Source organism: Gymnogyps californianus, chromosome 1, assembly GCF_018139145.2.
Source record: "Gymnogyps californianus isolate 813 chromosome 1, ASM1813914v2, whole genome shotgun sequence".
Taxonomy (NCBI): Eukaryota; Metazoa; Chordata; class Aves; order Accipitriformes; family Cathartidae; genus Gymnogyps; species Gymnogyps californianus.
Window position 1 is genome coordinate 167,304,851 of NC_059471.1, and position 12,639 is coordinate 167,317,489.

The 12,639-nt window shown below is 41.5% G+C and overlaps 2 protein-coding genes across 3 annotated transcripts in view; one reads left to right on the plus strand and one right to left on the minus strand.

The window, feature by feature from the left end:
• Nucleotides 1-241: 241 nt before the first annotated feature.
• Nucleotides 242-1,177, minus strand: LOC127019712 (serine/arginine repetitive matrix protein 1-like). Its single transcript, XM_050901926.1, has one exon. It carries the CDS (start codon nucleotides 1,175-1,177, stop codon nucleotides 242-244), a length of 936 nt encoding a protein of 311 aa, XP_050757883.1.
• CDK17 (cyclin dependent kinase 17) overlaps nucleotides 615-12,639 on the plus strand; it is a 98,009-nt gene continuing 85,984 nt past the window's right edge. For both annotated transcript variants that reach the window (XM_050891065.1, XM_050891073.1), the window contains exon 1: nucleotides 615-663. The gene's annotated coding sequence lies outside the window, so the exon portion shown is untranslated. The remainder of the gene's footprint in view (nucleotides 664-12,639) is intronic.

Sequence of the window (12,639 nt, forward strand, 5' to 3'; positions counted from 1 at the left end):
CCCTCCGTCGCCCGGGGCATTCCCCGCAGCGCGGGCTCCGCGCTCCGCCCTCAGCCCCCCCCCCCCCCTTCCGCGCCGGGCCGCCCCGCTCCCCGCGCAGGCACCGGCTCAGCCGGCGTCGGGGCCGCCGCGGCCGCTAGGTGTCGCCGGCGCCCGGGCCTCCCCCGCGGCCCCTCCTGCGCTCCGGCTGCCGGCGGGGCTGTCTCAGTGCGAGCCTCCGCGCTGCGAGCGGGCGGAGGCGTCAGTCCGCAGCGGAGACGCGCAGCCCGGCTCGGCTCCCCCCTTCCCTGCGCACCCCCCGCGGCCCGGCCCGGCTGACGCGAGGCCACCCGGGCCGCTCTCGGCACCGCCAGCGGCCGGCCGGGCGGCTCCCGAGCACGGCCTGCGGCCGCTCTTCGGCGGCGGCGGGGAGCCGCGGCAGGGCGAAGGCTGCGGCGGCGGCGGCGGCGGGGGGAGCAGCCATGTTGGAGCGGGGAATAAAGTGACTTTCCTCGGGGAGGGAGCGCGGCCGGCGGCCCGGCGGAGGCGGCGGCTCTCGGGGCAGCGAAGGAAGGAGGGGGGGCTCGGCTCCCGGCGGCCGGATACCGCTCCTGGGCGGAGGAGGAGGGGAAGGAGAAGGGGGAGAGGAACCGCCCCCGGACCCACGGAGCTCCGGCGCTGCTGGTGAGTTGTGGCTGCTCATTGTCTCCCGGCCTCGGGGTGCGGGTCCGGCCCGCGGGGGCCGCAGGGGGCCCTTGGCCTGCGTGTGCGTGGGACGTCGCGGAGGGGTGAGGTGGAGACGCGGCCGCGGAGGAAGGGGGGGAAGGTGGTGGGAGCTGGGGCGGGGTGGGGCGCCCCGCCAGAGGGCCGAGGGGCTGCTCGGGGAGCCCTTGGGGTCGGGGGCCGCGGCCGGCAGAGCCGCTCTGCGCCGCCGGGCCGGGCTGTGGGGGATTTCCGCTGCCCGATGGCGGCTGGGAGCGGCGCCGCGGGGGCCGGGGCAGCTCCGGGGGGCTGAGCCCGGTCTGCGGGGGAAGCCGGGCCTGAGGGTTGAACCGGGGCTTGCAGCCGGTGAGCACCGCGGGTTTTTTTGGTGACCCTGTGTTCGTAAGCGTCCTTTCCCCGCCGCCTCCTCCCCTTCAAACGAGGCTGCTTTCTCCTGACAGCTCTTCTCCTCGCAGCCTCCGCACGTATGACACATTCGCTCCTATTGCAGGTCTCCCCCTCACACGCACACCCAAAATATGTAGGTTACTGTGCGTAGCATAAGAGTTTTTGTGCCCTGAGCTTTAAGTTCATAGATGACAGGATACGTGAACATTTGCTGACCCTGAACTTCTGTGAACTCTTCTCCCCCCCTTCCTCAATCAGATGTGTAATGACTTGAGTCCAGTGAGAGCAAAATGGTTCTTCTCTCACAAGGACGGGGGAAATTAGGTGGCATTAGGTATATTTTATATTTCATGGAAATTTATTACGCCCACCAGTTCCAATGCTGTGTTCATAGGAGTGGATTAGCTGCTGCGTTAGAAGAATTCTGACCTTGATCCCCTTTGTCTCTTCTGCAACGATTTCGGTAGCTGGCTGGAGTTGTTTTAAACTCACTGCCGTCTTTGGCACTTTGCTAATGGTGGTTAACAGTATTATGGGTGTTGTGAGGGAAACAGGGCTGAGGTATATCATAATCCAAACTAAATAATTTAAAAAGCATCTGTTTCCTTTTTTTTTTTTAATTTTGGTGAATAATTTATATGTGTTTTTTTCTTTTTGTAATGTAACAGCAGATCAATAGCAACTTTCATGTAGCTATCATGGCATAGATATGAGGAGAGGAAGCCTGGTTTGTCATTCTTCCATTCCGCCCCCCCCCCCCCCCCCCCCCCCCCCTTTTTAATTGTATTAATTGAACTGGAAACTAGGTGACCAAAGGTTAAATACTCGGAAGATGTGGGGCAGAAGAAAACATTTATGAAATTAGACTTAGTACCAAATTCAGATTTGTTTTCTTATTAGAATTGGGTAAAAGTGAAGTAGGTGGTATGGTATTTTATGTGCTTAGGATGTTAAATAAATTGCTGTATTGCTTTGTGGTAGAAATACACAGCTCTTGTTATTTATATCTGCACTTCAATAAATGATGTCAGAGAGACTTGTTTTGAATAATTAACACAAAAGTAACAGGTATGAAAACATGAAATCATATGTTTGAAATGCATAGTGAAAAATTTCCTTAAAAGTTATCTGTACTTGAAAGAACAAACTGAATTTACTTCTCCAACATAGAGAAACCATTATAATATTAACTTGGCATTAAAAGGACACTTAAATTTGAAAAATTAAAGCATCTTTTTTTGATGGTGTTATTTAAATACTGCTTTGACGATAATGAGTCTGGCTTACAAAAATCTTTAGGAAGGAAAATGCAGTGAAGTTCGTACCTTGCATTTGCATATTGTGTGGTGTAGCCCTCTGTTTACCCAGGATGGAGTTCTGCACAAATCAGTAGGTGGGGTCTGCCTACATCCATACTGAAGAGTTTGCAAATTGGAGCCTGTGTTATTTGAAGCAAATTATAGTTTGAAAGTGGCGAGTCATTTATTTTAAGCTTGGCGAAGGATGTAGTGCATTAATTGATCTTTTTAATATGTAAAATGCCACTAACATGTAGTGAAATACTTGATTTATAATTTCAAATATAATTAGATTGAGAATAACTGAAAACCAGAACAGGGCTGTGTTTTTCCCCTGAATGGCTCTGGCTTCAATTTCTGCCTAACACTGCAGTGTGAAAATATGATATACCTTACGACATGGATGTTAAGATGTTCTGTATGCCTGTGTTACTGTTACAATGTGGAGCTCTTACGGTAAAACTGTGCAGAATTTTTTGAATGGCTTACTAACATACAAAGTTGTCTAATTTCTTACATGACTACCAGCTGCTAGAAAAAAAACCAACACATTTCACTAGTCTTAATAAGTTTTGGTTCAGTACAGTATATTTGAGTAATTGTACCTAAAAAGTGCAATCAGGAAAGGCTTCGTTGGAGACTGATTCAATATACAGTCTGTATTAAAACCTTTCCGGGAATTTGCTCTTTATTCTCTTTTCACATTTAATGGAAGCTGTTGATACTTCACGTGCTGATCAGTTTTTATTTGTTGGCCAAGAAAGCTAATCAGCTGTATTTTAAAAAGGCGTATATACTAGTTGTGTCCTTCTTGAATGTGTAATCTGGTGCGATCTGATAAATGGACAAGATCATGTCTAAAAAATCAAGCTCAATAATAATAAAGCTTTTCTAGCATAAACTCACCTTTCGTAAACTCACTAAATGTTGCTTACAGTTCTTAAGTTATGGGTATCTTAAGTTCTTAGGTGCATGCTTTTTAATGCTTGCTTTTTTTATTTTTACAGCAGGCTCTGAATAAGTATCTACTGAGGCAACAGGACACCACTGTAATCAGTGGCACTTCAGAATTCGATATAAAACACTACTCCACAACTTTAGCATGTAAAAATGCTTTTAACGTGCCAAATGTTTACTCGACAGTTATGCTTCACATCTAAAGAACAAACTAAACCAGTGTGTTGCTAGTGATCATTGGTTTTTTTGCAATGCACATAATTATAACAATGACTTTTTCCTTCTGAGTGTAAGAACTGGAAATTTTTTTTTGTGCCTGTTCACGTGCTGATGTAGAGACTGTCTTTGATGTTAGAGGTAAAAGCTTTTTATATTTAAATATTTTGATCACTAGACAATAATTTTAATTTACTTTTTAAAAACCTGTAAAAAGTCAAAGACTAGGGGGCTTTTTAATAAACTTACTAAATATTTTATATCCTGCTGTGTATACCTTTTGGGGCCTAGTAGCATTTTTCCCCATGAAACGGGGAAAAGCAGATCCTGCTTCCTCCAGAAATACTAGATTCCCAGAAATGCCCACTAATGGTGTGGGATGTTTTCTTTTTCCTGTGTATTTTGTAAAGAGTCGTGATACACTTGTGACAGCTTTTCTCTCAAGAGTGAGAGTTAATGCTTGTTTAGACAAATGACTATTTATAATTCTGTATTGAATAGAAATCCATACATGCACACTCTTAACTAACCTGGTGGAATGGCAATTCTTCCAGAGCTGTTAGTTTCCTGAACTTCTTTTAGTGGAGATGTCAACCTCAGAGTTCAGTAGAACTGGCTAATTAGAACAAATACAAACAGCAGTTTAAACCTCCAGTGTTTAATCACTGATGTTGATAGTCACAAGGAGTAAACAAAACTGGAACTTGAGCTAGTTTGCAAACTTGGAGCACAGGAACATAAAAAAAAAATTCTCCTTTAGTTCTGTGATCCAGTTATATGGAAAACAATAACCTTAATGGATGCATAGATCAGGTAATTTGCATCAGACCAGCTTTTGATACATCAGTCCTTGGATAATAAGGCTTTTGCCACTTCCTTGGAGATCATTATACCCTATATCTGACTGTATTATGAAATACCATAGACACACTGATACTGGAAATCATTGTAACTCTGTGCTTTACTGGCATGTTTGGGCTTTTGTGGTCTAGTGCCTGTTTTTAAAGGATTAGAAATTTCTTTCAATAGGGAACATCAGGTTATCGGGGCGCTACATATAAGCATGAATGTTAGAGAAAAAAGAAATGTGTGAGTAGCATTGTCAAAAAATGCAGCAGCAGAAGAAATAACTGTCAAATCACGTTTTAATTTTTCATGTGGTGGGGCAGAATTAGGCATAATGATTTTAAGAAAAGGGAAAACAGCAACTTTATGACATTTTAAATAAACACTCAAAGACTCCTCTGAATTTCAGGACAATTTTCTGCTTGCTTATTTCTGTAATACCTTGAAAATACGGTAAGCTGAAGAACAGTTTTATCCTAGGTTTTGATTATGACCTTTTTTTCATTGTTTTTTAATTTATCTTCTCTGGAACAACTAGTTGTGCATATATTATTATGAACAAGGCTGTGTTATTATACCAGAACAAAGAGAAGACATGTCTTTCATTTACACTCCTAGCTACAGTTCTTGCCTGCCTTTGTATTTTAGGTTGGACTTGCTAGGTATCTTGCATAAGTGAATGTTACTCTGTGCCTTCTAATCATATTTCATTTAATTATAATCTATACCTCATAATTGTACTCCTTTCTCTGACTGCTGCTGTTTTCAAGGCTTGGTAGAGTTGCACGATGGTCTCTGATTTTTAACATCTGAACTTTGTCAGCTTCACTAAGGATACTTGCTTGCTTTCAGTTTGTGTTAAAGTTGGCAGGATCATGACTTTCTCTTCTGTGCTCAGTGGATTAGGGCATTTTGCAGGCATGTAGCTCTACTGATACGCTTATATCAGTGAACTGCCATAACCTGCGTAGTCTTCTTTCAGAAACATCTCTTTCCAAGTATTTCTGACTTCCTACTCTTACCTTACTGATATGGAAGTATCTTGATTTGTTTGCATGTTGTTCAGGTATGTGCAAGACGTTTTTATACCACAGTCATTAAAGGTAACATTTAATGAGGTTTACAGTAATGGGTGCTAATTGGTGTTCACTAAAATGAAGATCTTTGGGAAATATGGTGTGGTGGGTTGACCCTGGCCGAATGCCAGGTGCCCACCAAAGCCACTCTATCACTCCCCCTCCTCAACTGGACAGGGGGAGAAAATAAAACGAAAGGCTCGTGGGTCAAGATAAGGACAGGGAGATCACTCACCAATTAGCGTCACGGGCAAAACAGACTCGACTTGGGGAAAAATTAGTTTAATTTATTGCTAGTCAAATTAGAGCAGGATAATGAGAAATAAACCCAAATCTTAAAACACCTTCCCCCCACCCCTCCCTTCTTCCCAGGCTTAAGTTTACTCCTGATTTTCTCTACCTCCTCCCCCCAAGCGGCGCAGGGGGACGGGGAATGGGGGTTTGGGTCAGTTCATCACACGTTGTTTCTGCCGCTCCTTCCTCCTCAGGGGAGGAGGACTCACACTCTTCCCCTGCTCCAGCGTGGGGTCCCTCCCACGGGAGACAGTCCTCCACAAACTTCTCCAACGTGAGTCCTTGCCACGGGCTACAGTTCTTCACGAACTGCTCCAGCATGGGTCCCATCCATGGGGTGCAGTCCTTCAAGAACACACTGCTCCAGCGTGGGTCCCCCATGGGGTCACAAGTCCTGCCAGCAAACCTGCTTCAGCGTGGGCCCCTCTCTCCACGGGGCCACGGGTCCGCAGGTCCTGCCAGGAGCCTGCTCCAGCGCGGGCTTCCCACGGGGTCACAGCGTCCTTTGGGCATCCGCCTGCTCTGGCGTGGGGTCCTCCACGGGCTGCAGGTGGATATCTGCTCCACCGTTAACCTCCATGGGCTGCAGGGGGACAGCCTGCCTCACCATGGTCTTCACCACGGGCTGCAGGGGAATCTCTCTGCTCCGGCGCCTGGAGCACCTCCTCCCCCTCCTTCTTCACTGACCTTGGTGTCTGCGGAGTTGTTTCTCTCACATCTTCTCACTCCGCTCTCTCTGGCTGCAACTGCTACTCCCCTGTAACTTCTTTTCCCTTTCTTAAATATGTTATCACAGAGGCGCTACCACTGTTGCTGATGGGCTCGGCCTTGGCTAGTGGCAGGTCCGTCTTGGAACCCGCTGGCATTAACTTTATTGGACATAGGGGAAGCTTCTAGCAGCTTCTCCCAGAAGCCACCCCTGTAGCGCCCCCCCTGCTACCAAAACCTTGCCACGCAAACCCGATACATATGGATTACTGAGAATTATCAAAGAATATAACTTATCAGCAAACCTATTGTCCTGTAATTGAGAGAAAACTGTTTGGGTTAAAAAGTTACAGTGGCCTATAGGAGTAAAGCAGCCAGTTTACAAAAACATGAAGAAGTTGAAGTTAAGTGAATGTGATTGATAAGGGATGCCGAAGACTGTGATGAGGAAAACCCGTGTTGTCATGGACTGTGACATGTTTTAGGAGGAAAATGAATTCTAACAAAGCCATTAGCCTGTTACAAATGCTAAAGAAAATGTTAGCATTTGATGGTCTTCAGAAGAGGTTGATGTTCATTAAATACTACTGTATTCAGAAGTAAACCAGATGATAGTCATATGTCATGCTCTGAGACACTTCCTAAGAGAACCTCAGGGTGTTAAACAGCTGCTACTGAAGTTGTATGGTAAGAATTGTGAAAGTTGGTAGGGCGCTTTCTGGAGTTTTAATGCTGATCATGTTTTTCAGTATGTCTCAGAACACTGAGAAATTACGTAATTTTAGCACAACTTAAGGTTTCTTTCAGTGGTTTTAAAAGTTGGTAATATGCATAGTAATGAGTATTGACAGAGCAGGAGTTTAAGTAAAGGAAATAGCAGTTCAGCATATATTTATAGAAGACTGGTCTTGTGAAATTAACTTCTCGTTCTCTTGATAAGATTAAAAACTTCGTGTGGTGTAATATTGTTGATGTTGCAGACAGGCTTCTATGAAACCTTTTACTTGGCTATTATGTGACATTTTGATTAAGGAACTAAAATGGTAGATCAAATGTCTACATATGAAATGGTTTAAAACCTGGCGGATAATGTGAATCAAGTGGTTAACTATAAATAGTTCCCGTTATGTAACTGCGTATGGTGAGGGCTCCTCATCGTCAAAGTACGTTCGTGAAGGAGCACTGGGAAACCTGCTCAGTGCCTGCTGTTGGGCATTGCCGCTAATGAAGTGAAAGCTGGTGAAAATTGCTGATCGTTTTTGTAGCTCGCAGAAAACTGGGAAAACAATAGATACTGCAGAACGGGTCATTAGCGCAGGGTGGATGCTTGGAAAAATGGCAGTTTCCTGATTGTTTACTTGATATGGCATTTTTGTATCAGGCTTTAAAAGATTGAATACAGTATATTAACTTTTAAAATAAATTAATGATATTTTGTAATTAAAACAAATATAAGCAGCTATTAATATTAGCTTTTAGTTTGGGAATTTATTTTGTAAAGCTTTGGAATAGTTTCTCACGTCTAATACAGAACAGATTAAGTGTTGATCTGCATTAAGTATGTGGCTTTTAGGGAAAGCTTTTATTTTTAAAAGATTAATATAATTAATAATTCATTAATAATATACAAGAGGAGAATCAGTTATGAAATAATAGGTTAAATTTTATTATATTTCCACCGGTTTTCTGTGTATCTTGAAGCAAAGTTGAATTTGTAAATGTGGAATTCATAAACATTCTGTGTAGGCCAAAACAGTTGTGGTCATATATATATGTTTAACTGGGGAAAATTAAAAGCCATTTGTTTTAGTCTGTCCTTAGTTTAGTGCAAGAGCAGCTTCCTCTGTTCTTTCTCTCTTTGTCAAGATCTGGTTGTCATAAACAGCAGAAGAGTATTTACATATGCAGGGGGCTTGTTTCCTTCTTAAGTACTATTCAGTCTTAAAGCTCTGTCATAAATATCTTACTAAATTGTTTAAGTGTCTGCTTGTAAAATGTGAAACTATTTCATAACTGACCTTATTTATGTTTGCTCTGAAAATGAAGTATAAAACTTAAGTCTTCCTGTATGACTGTGGGAGGAGACTAAGCTTGGACTGGTGCTGCCTCTGAATAACTCGGTTGCTCCACAGTTTAAACTGGCATAACTTTGGTACTGTTGCTTAAAGCCGCGGTTGTTTTCCCCTTTGCTGGCTGCTGCTCTCATCCCCACACTCCCGCCTTTGTACCAGCAGGTGTCTTGTGACCATTTGACTATGTCAGGGAACCGATGGGGGTTTAATAGGCATTTGGGTTCCACTTTATTTCTGTTTTTACAGGTAAATAATAGTCAGTTTCTGCAGAATCAATGGAAAAGCAACAGTTTGTAATTATTTATTTTTTTAAATATCCTGAGCAGATGGGAGGGGAAACTTCCTGTTGTACAGAGAGGAAAGGAGGTCCTCAACTGCTAAATATATCAGACATATATGCTGTACTAAAGTCTGTTAAAAATTATGTTTAAAACAGCAGCTCATAAACTTATTTTGGTACTGAATAAGAAGGGACAGTGGGGAAGTAATTACTGATAAATCTTATAAAATATATTCTTAATTTTAAATATGGGTACATCTTTGAGGTGGGAGTTATGAAAGGAAATAGGATTTTTGGTGTGGAAATTGTTAGTGTTGGAGGAAAGAAATCTAAGGAAACTGAAAATAGTATTTTTTCTTGAAAATAACATTTAAAAACTGAACTACATGAGCTGAAATTGAGCTATGGTAGGAGTTCAAAAAAATTTTGGAATAGGCAACAATAAAAAAAAAAAAACTTAATAACTATAGTGGTCATATTTTAAAGGGGCCCAGTAAGGGAGTTGTGCAGGGTCCTTGTTTTTTCTGAAGAAGTGATCACCTCAGGAGAGACAAGATGAGATCTTTGGCTTCATTGAAGCTACAGTTTGGATTTAAATCACTGAATGGATTTAAATCACTGGATTTTACACTGAGTGTTCTTGAGAATAATGTCCTGTAAAATACTCAGATAAAGCAATTTCAGAGGCAGTTCCAAAAGTTTAAGCTCCTCCATAGTATTTCATTACCTTTGTCAATATGATTCAGTAGGTTATGGCAAAGAAGCAAAATATTTTAAAGCTTATGCTATTTACCTTCAGGATTAAACAAGATAAACAGCTTACAGTGTTCCCATTTGCACAAGTCGCAGTATTTTTAAACCTGCTGCTTGTAATTCTGGGTTGTTTATCAGGGAATGCAGTAAACGTAAATGTTTTATTGTGGCTTGTTTCTGATATATCTCAATTTAATTCTCAAAAGCAAAATGTTTGATCCATAAACCAAAAAAATAGCTTTAAAATGTATTCAGGGAGAAGAAGGCCTTTTGTTATTAAGCATACCCTTTTTCTTCTGGACAGCACAGGAGAAACAACATAATGGTGTATAGTAATTAGTTTGCTCAGTAGGTATATGCTTTTCTTCTTGAATTATGCAATTGTAGTATTTTAGGAGCAATACGAAGTAGATTATGAGTTCTGAAGGTATGGATTTGATATGCTTCAGTAGTAAGCTTAGTTACTGCATTTTAAAATGTGTGCGGTTTAAGTTTGTGTATAAAACGTAAAGTGTTGAGTGTTGTTAACAGTGTTCTGAACCTGCTTCCTTTAAAATGGGCTTTTTTTTTTCGGTGGCCTTACGTAATAGGAGTTTTGGTTTCCTGGTATTTGTGAATATTTCTGGTAGTGGAAGAGGTAGACATTAGTTGAAGGATTTAAGTCATAAGTTGTTTGTCATTGTTAAAAGTTATTTTGGGGATGAATGGATAGCCAGTGATGATTTGCACCTGTAGCTATGTCTTGACAAAATACCTACATGCTTTTTAATCATCTGTTTCTAGGATTGGGTAGATAAAACCTGGATTTTTTTTCAGCAAGTAATTTATTCACATCTAAAGTATGAATTGTGCCAGATTGACTGATTTGGGGTTTGCCTTTTTTTTTTTTTTAAATCCTCATCTCTGTAATCAGTAGAGAGAAACAGGTTCAGAGGGTAATCCAAAGATCTTAATATAGAGCTGCCTCTCTTTCCACATTTACCTTGGAGGGAGCCCATCACAGTCATTGTTTTTGTATTACAACATTACAGTTTGAGCTGAATTAAGCACTTGCTTCAGAATAATTTTTGCTGCATCAGTAAACTGATGCACTTCCTACTATCTGGAAAGTACTGGAGGGAAGAGAGAGGGCAGGAATTACACGGTCGATGGTGAAGAAGGAAGAGAGGGTGGCTGGGGGATGGAGCTAAGCATTTTCTTACTGGTGGTGGAAAACGGTTAATGGACCCCAGAACTGGTATGAAACTTTCTCCTAAGTGCCTCAGGTGCCTAAAGATGAATAGTGTGAGTCCCCCCCCTGCAATTTATTTGATTGGGTCTTTAATGTGTAAGCAAGAAAACGTGCAGATTTTTCTTTATTCTTCACTTCTGCTTGCAGGTGCTTAAGAGGAATTAAAATTCCAGTCATGTGAGTAGTAGTGACAGTATATTTTAATATTGAAGTAGGTTGCTGAATGATCTGTTTTCATTTTATGTCTCATGGCAATTTCAGAAACTAGGGTTGCAAGGACAAATAAAAATGATCTGGTTTTTTGTGTTATGAGAACCTGGTTCTTAGAATATATATGTTCCATGATAAAATAAACCTAGTGAAGATTTGGGCATATACTACACCTGCAGTTGATGTTCATTATTGACTTTTTAATGACATTACACTGCATTAAGTTAGTTGTAAATTTACATCTTTACATGCTCGGATTGTCGTATCTGCTCTTGGTAACTGAAATTGTATCTTAATTCAGAGTTTGTTTTTTGTTTTTGCTTGGAAGATAGGATGTGAAATCTCTGTTTTACTTGTATATTGAGAATGATTTCCTTGGGTTGGATGACATTATTTGCCAAGTTTTATGCTAGTTTAGGTAACCTGGTGAAGATGTTATTTTAGGATATAACTGCAACAGGTTTTGTGTAGTGACATTGGCCAGTTTTCATGGAAAGTAGTGCATCACTAGCTAAAGAAGTATGTAGGGACAGAGTATGTAAACTTTTGATTGCTTAACTTGAGGCTTCTTTAAGATACTAATCTTCAGGGTGCAAGTGCTGAGGACGTTTTGAAAATCAGCCTTAACAGTGTTGGCTGCAGAGGCATGTTAACAGAAATAGTATCCTGACAGCGTCTGAAAACCTAGTGGTATAGATTCTAGTAAACATTTCTAAGAAACAACTGGAGGAGAAGCAAAGATGGTGTATCTATAAAATACTGGTAAGCCAGCTTTATACTAACACAATAGGATAGATTTCCCTTTTCTATGGCTAAGTCTTCCTCTCAGTCTTTTTATACCAATGTAAATGAATCTATCCTGGACTATTTAACCTACATTAATCCTTTATGTCTTGGTCTAGGTAATAGCACTGGTGCCTTTTCCAGTTCTATGTCAGACAGAACTAACACATACGTAACCTCACTGCTTCCAGACAGGCCTGAAACACAGACTTGGAAAGCAGTCCTGTTGACTGTCTTCTACAGGGAATATTCTCTCTTAACTACATTAGGAGACTATTAAAAAAAAAAAAAAAGTCTTTGTCACTTAAGGAGGGGAAAAACCTCAAATCTCTGATAAAGCACAGGAAGAAAAACTGTTGACAGAGAAAATTCCTTTTCTGTATAGTCACTTTTATGAGAAGAGCCACACCCCAAAGGTAATATATTTAACTGTTAGTGGATCCTAGTGACATAATAGAATTTTTTTCGCTTGTATTCAGAGGTTTAAAAGGGATAAAGAAAATTATGTGCATTAGTATCTTTTCAAAGTTACTTGTGGTAGTTGCCACATTATTTGTGTTATGTTCTAATTTAAAAATATTTGTCTTTCTATGATTGTAAGAGGCTTCAGAAAAATGACATGTTCGTTTTGTGCAAAAGTAGGAGACGTTTATGATGGTCCTTTCATCTTGTTTAACTCCTGACAAAGCTCCTTCCACGGTGTGCACAAGCCTTGCTTTTTCTGCTAGGTAGTAATATTATTCCAGTTGGATTGAGTTATTATGGCTTTTTATCATAAAGTCTAGGAAGCTTTTTGATTAAGCAGTCTGAAATACAGAGAAGCTAC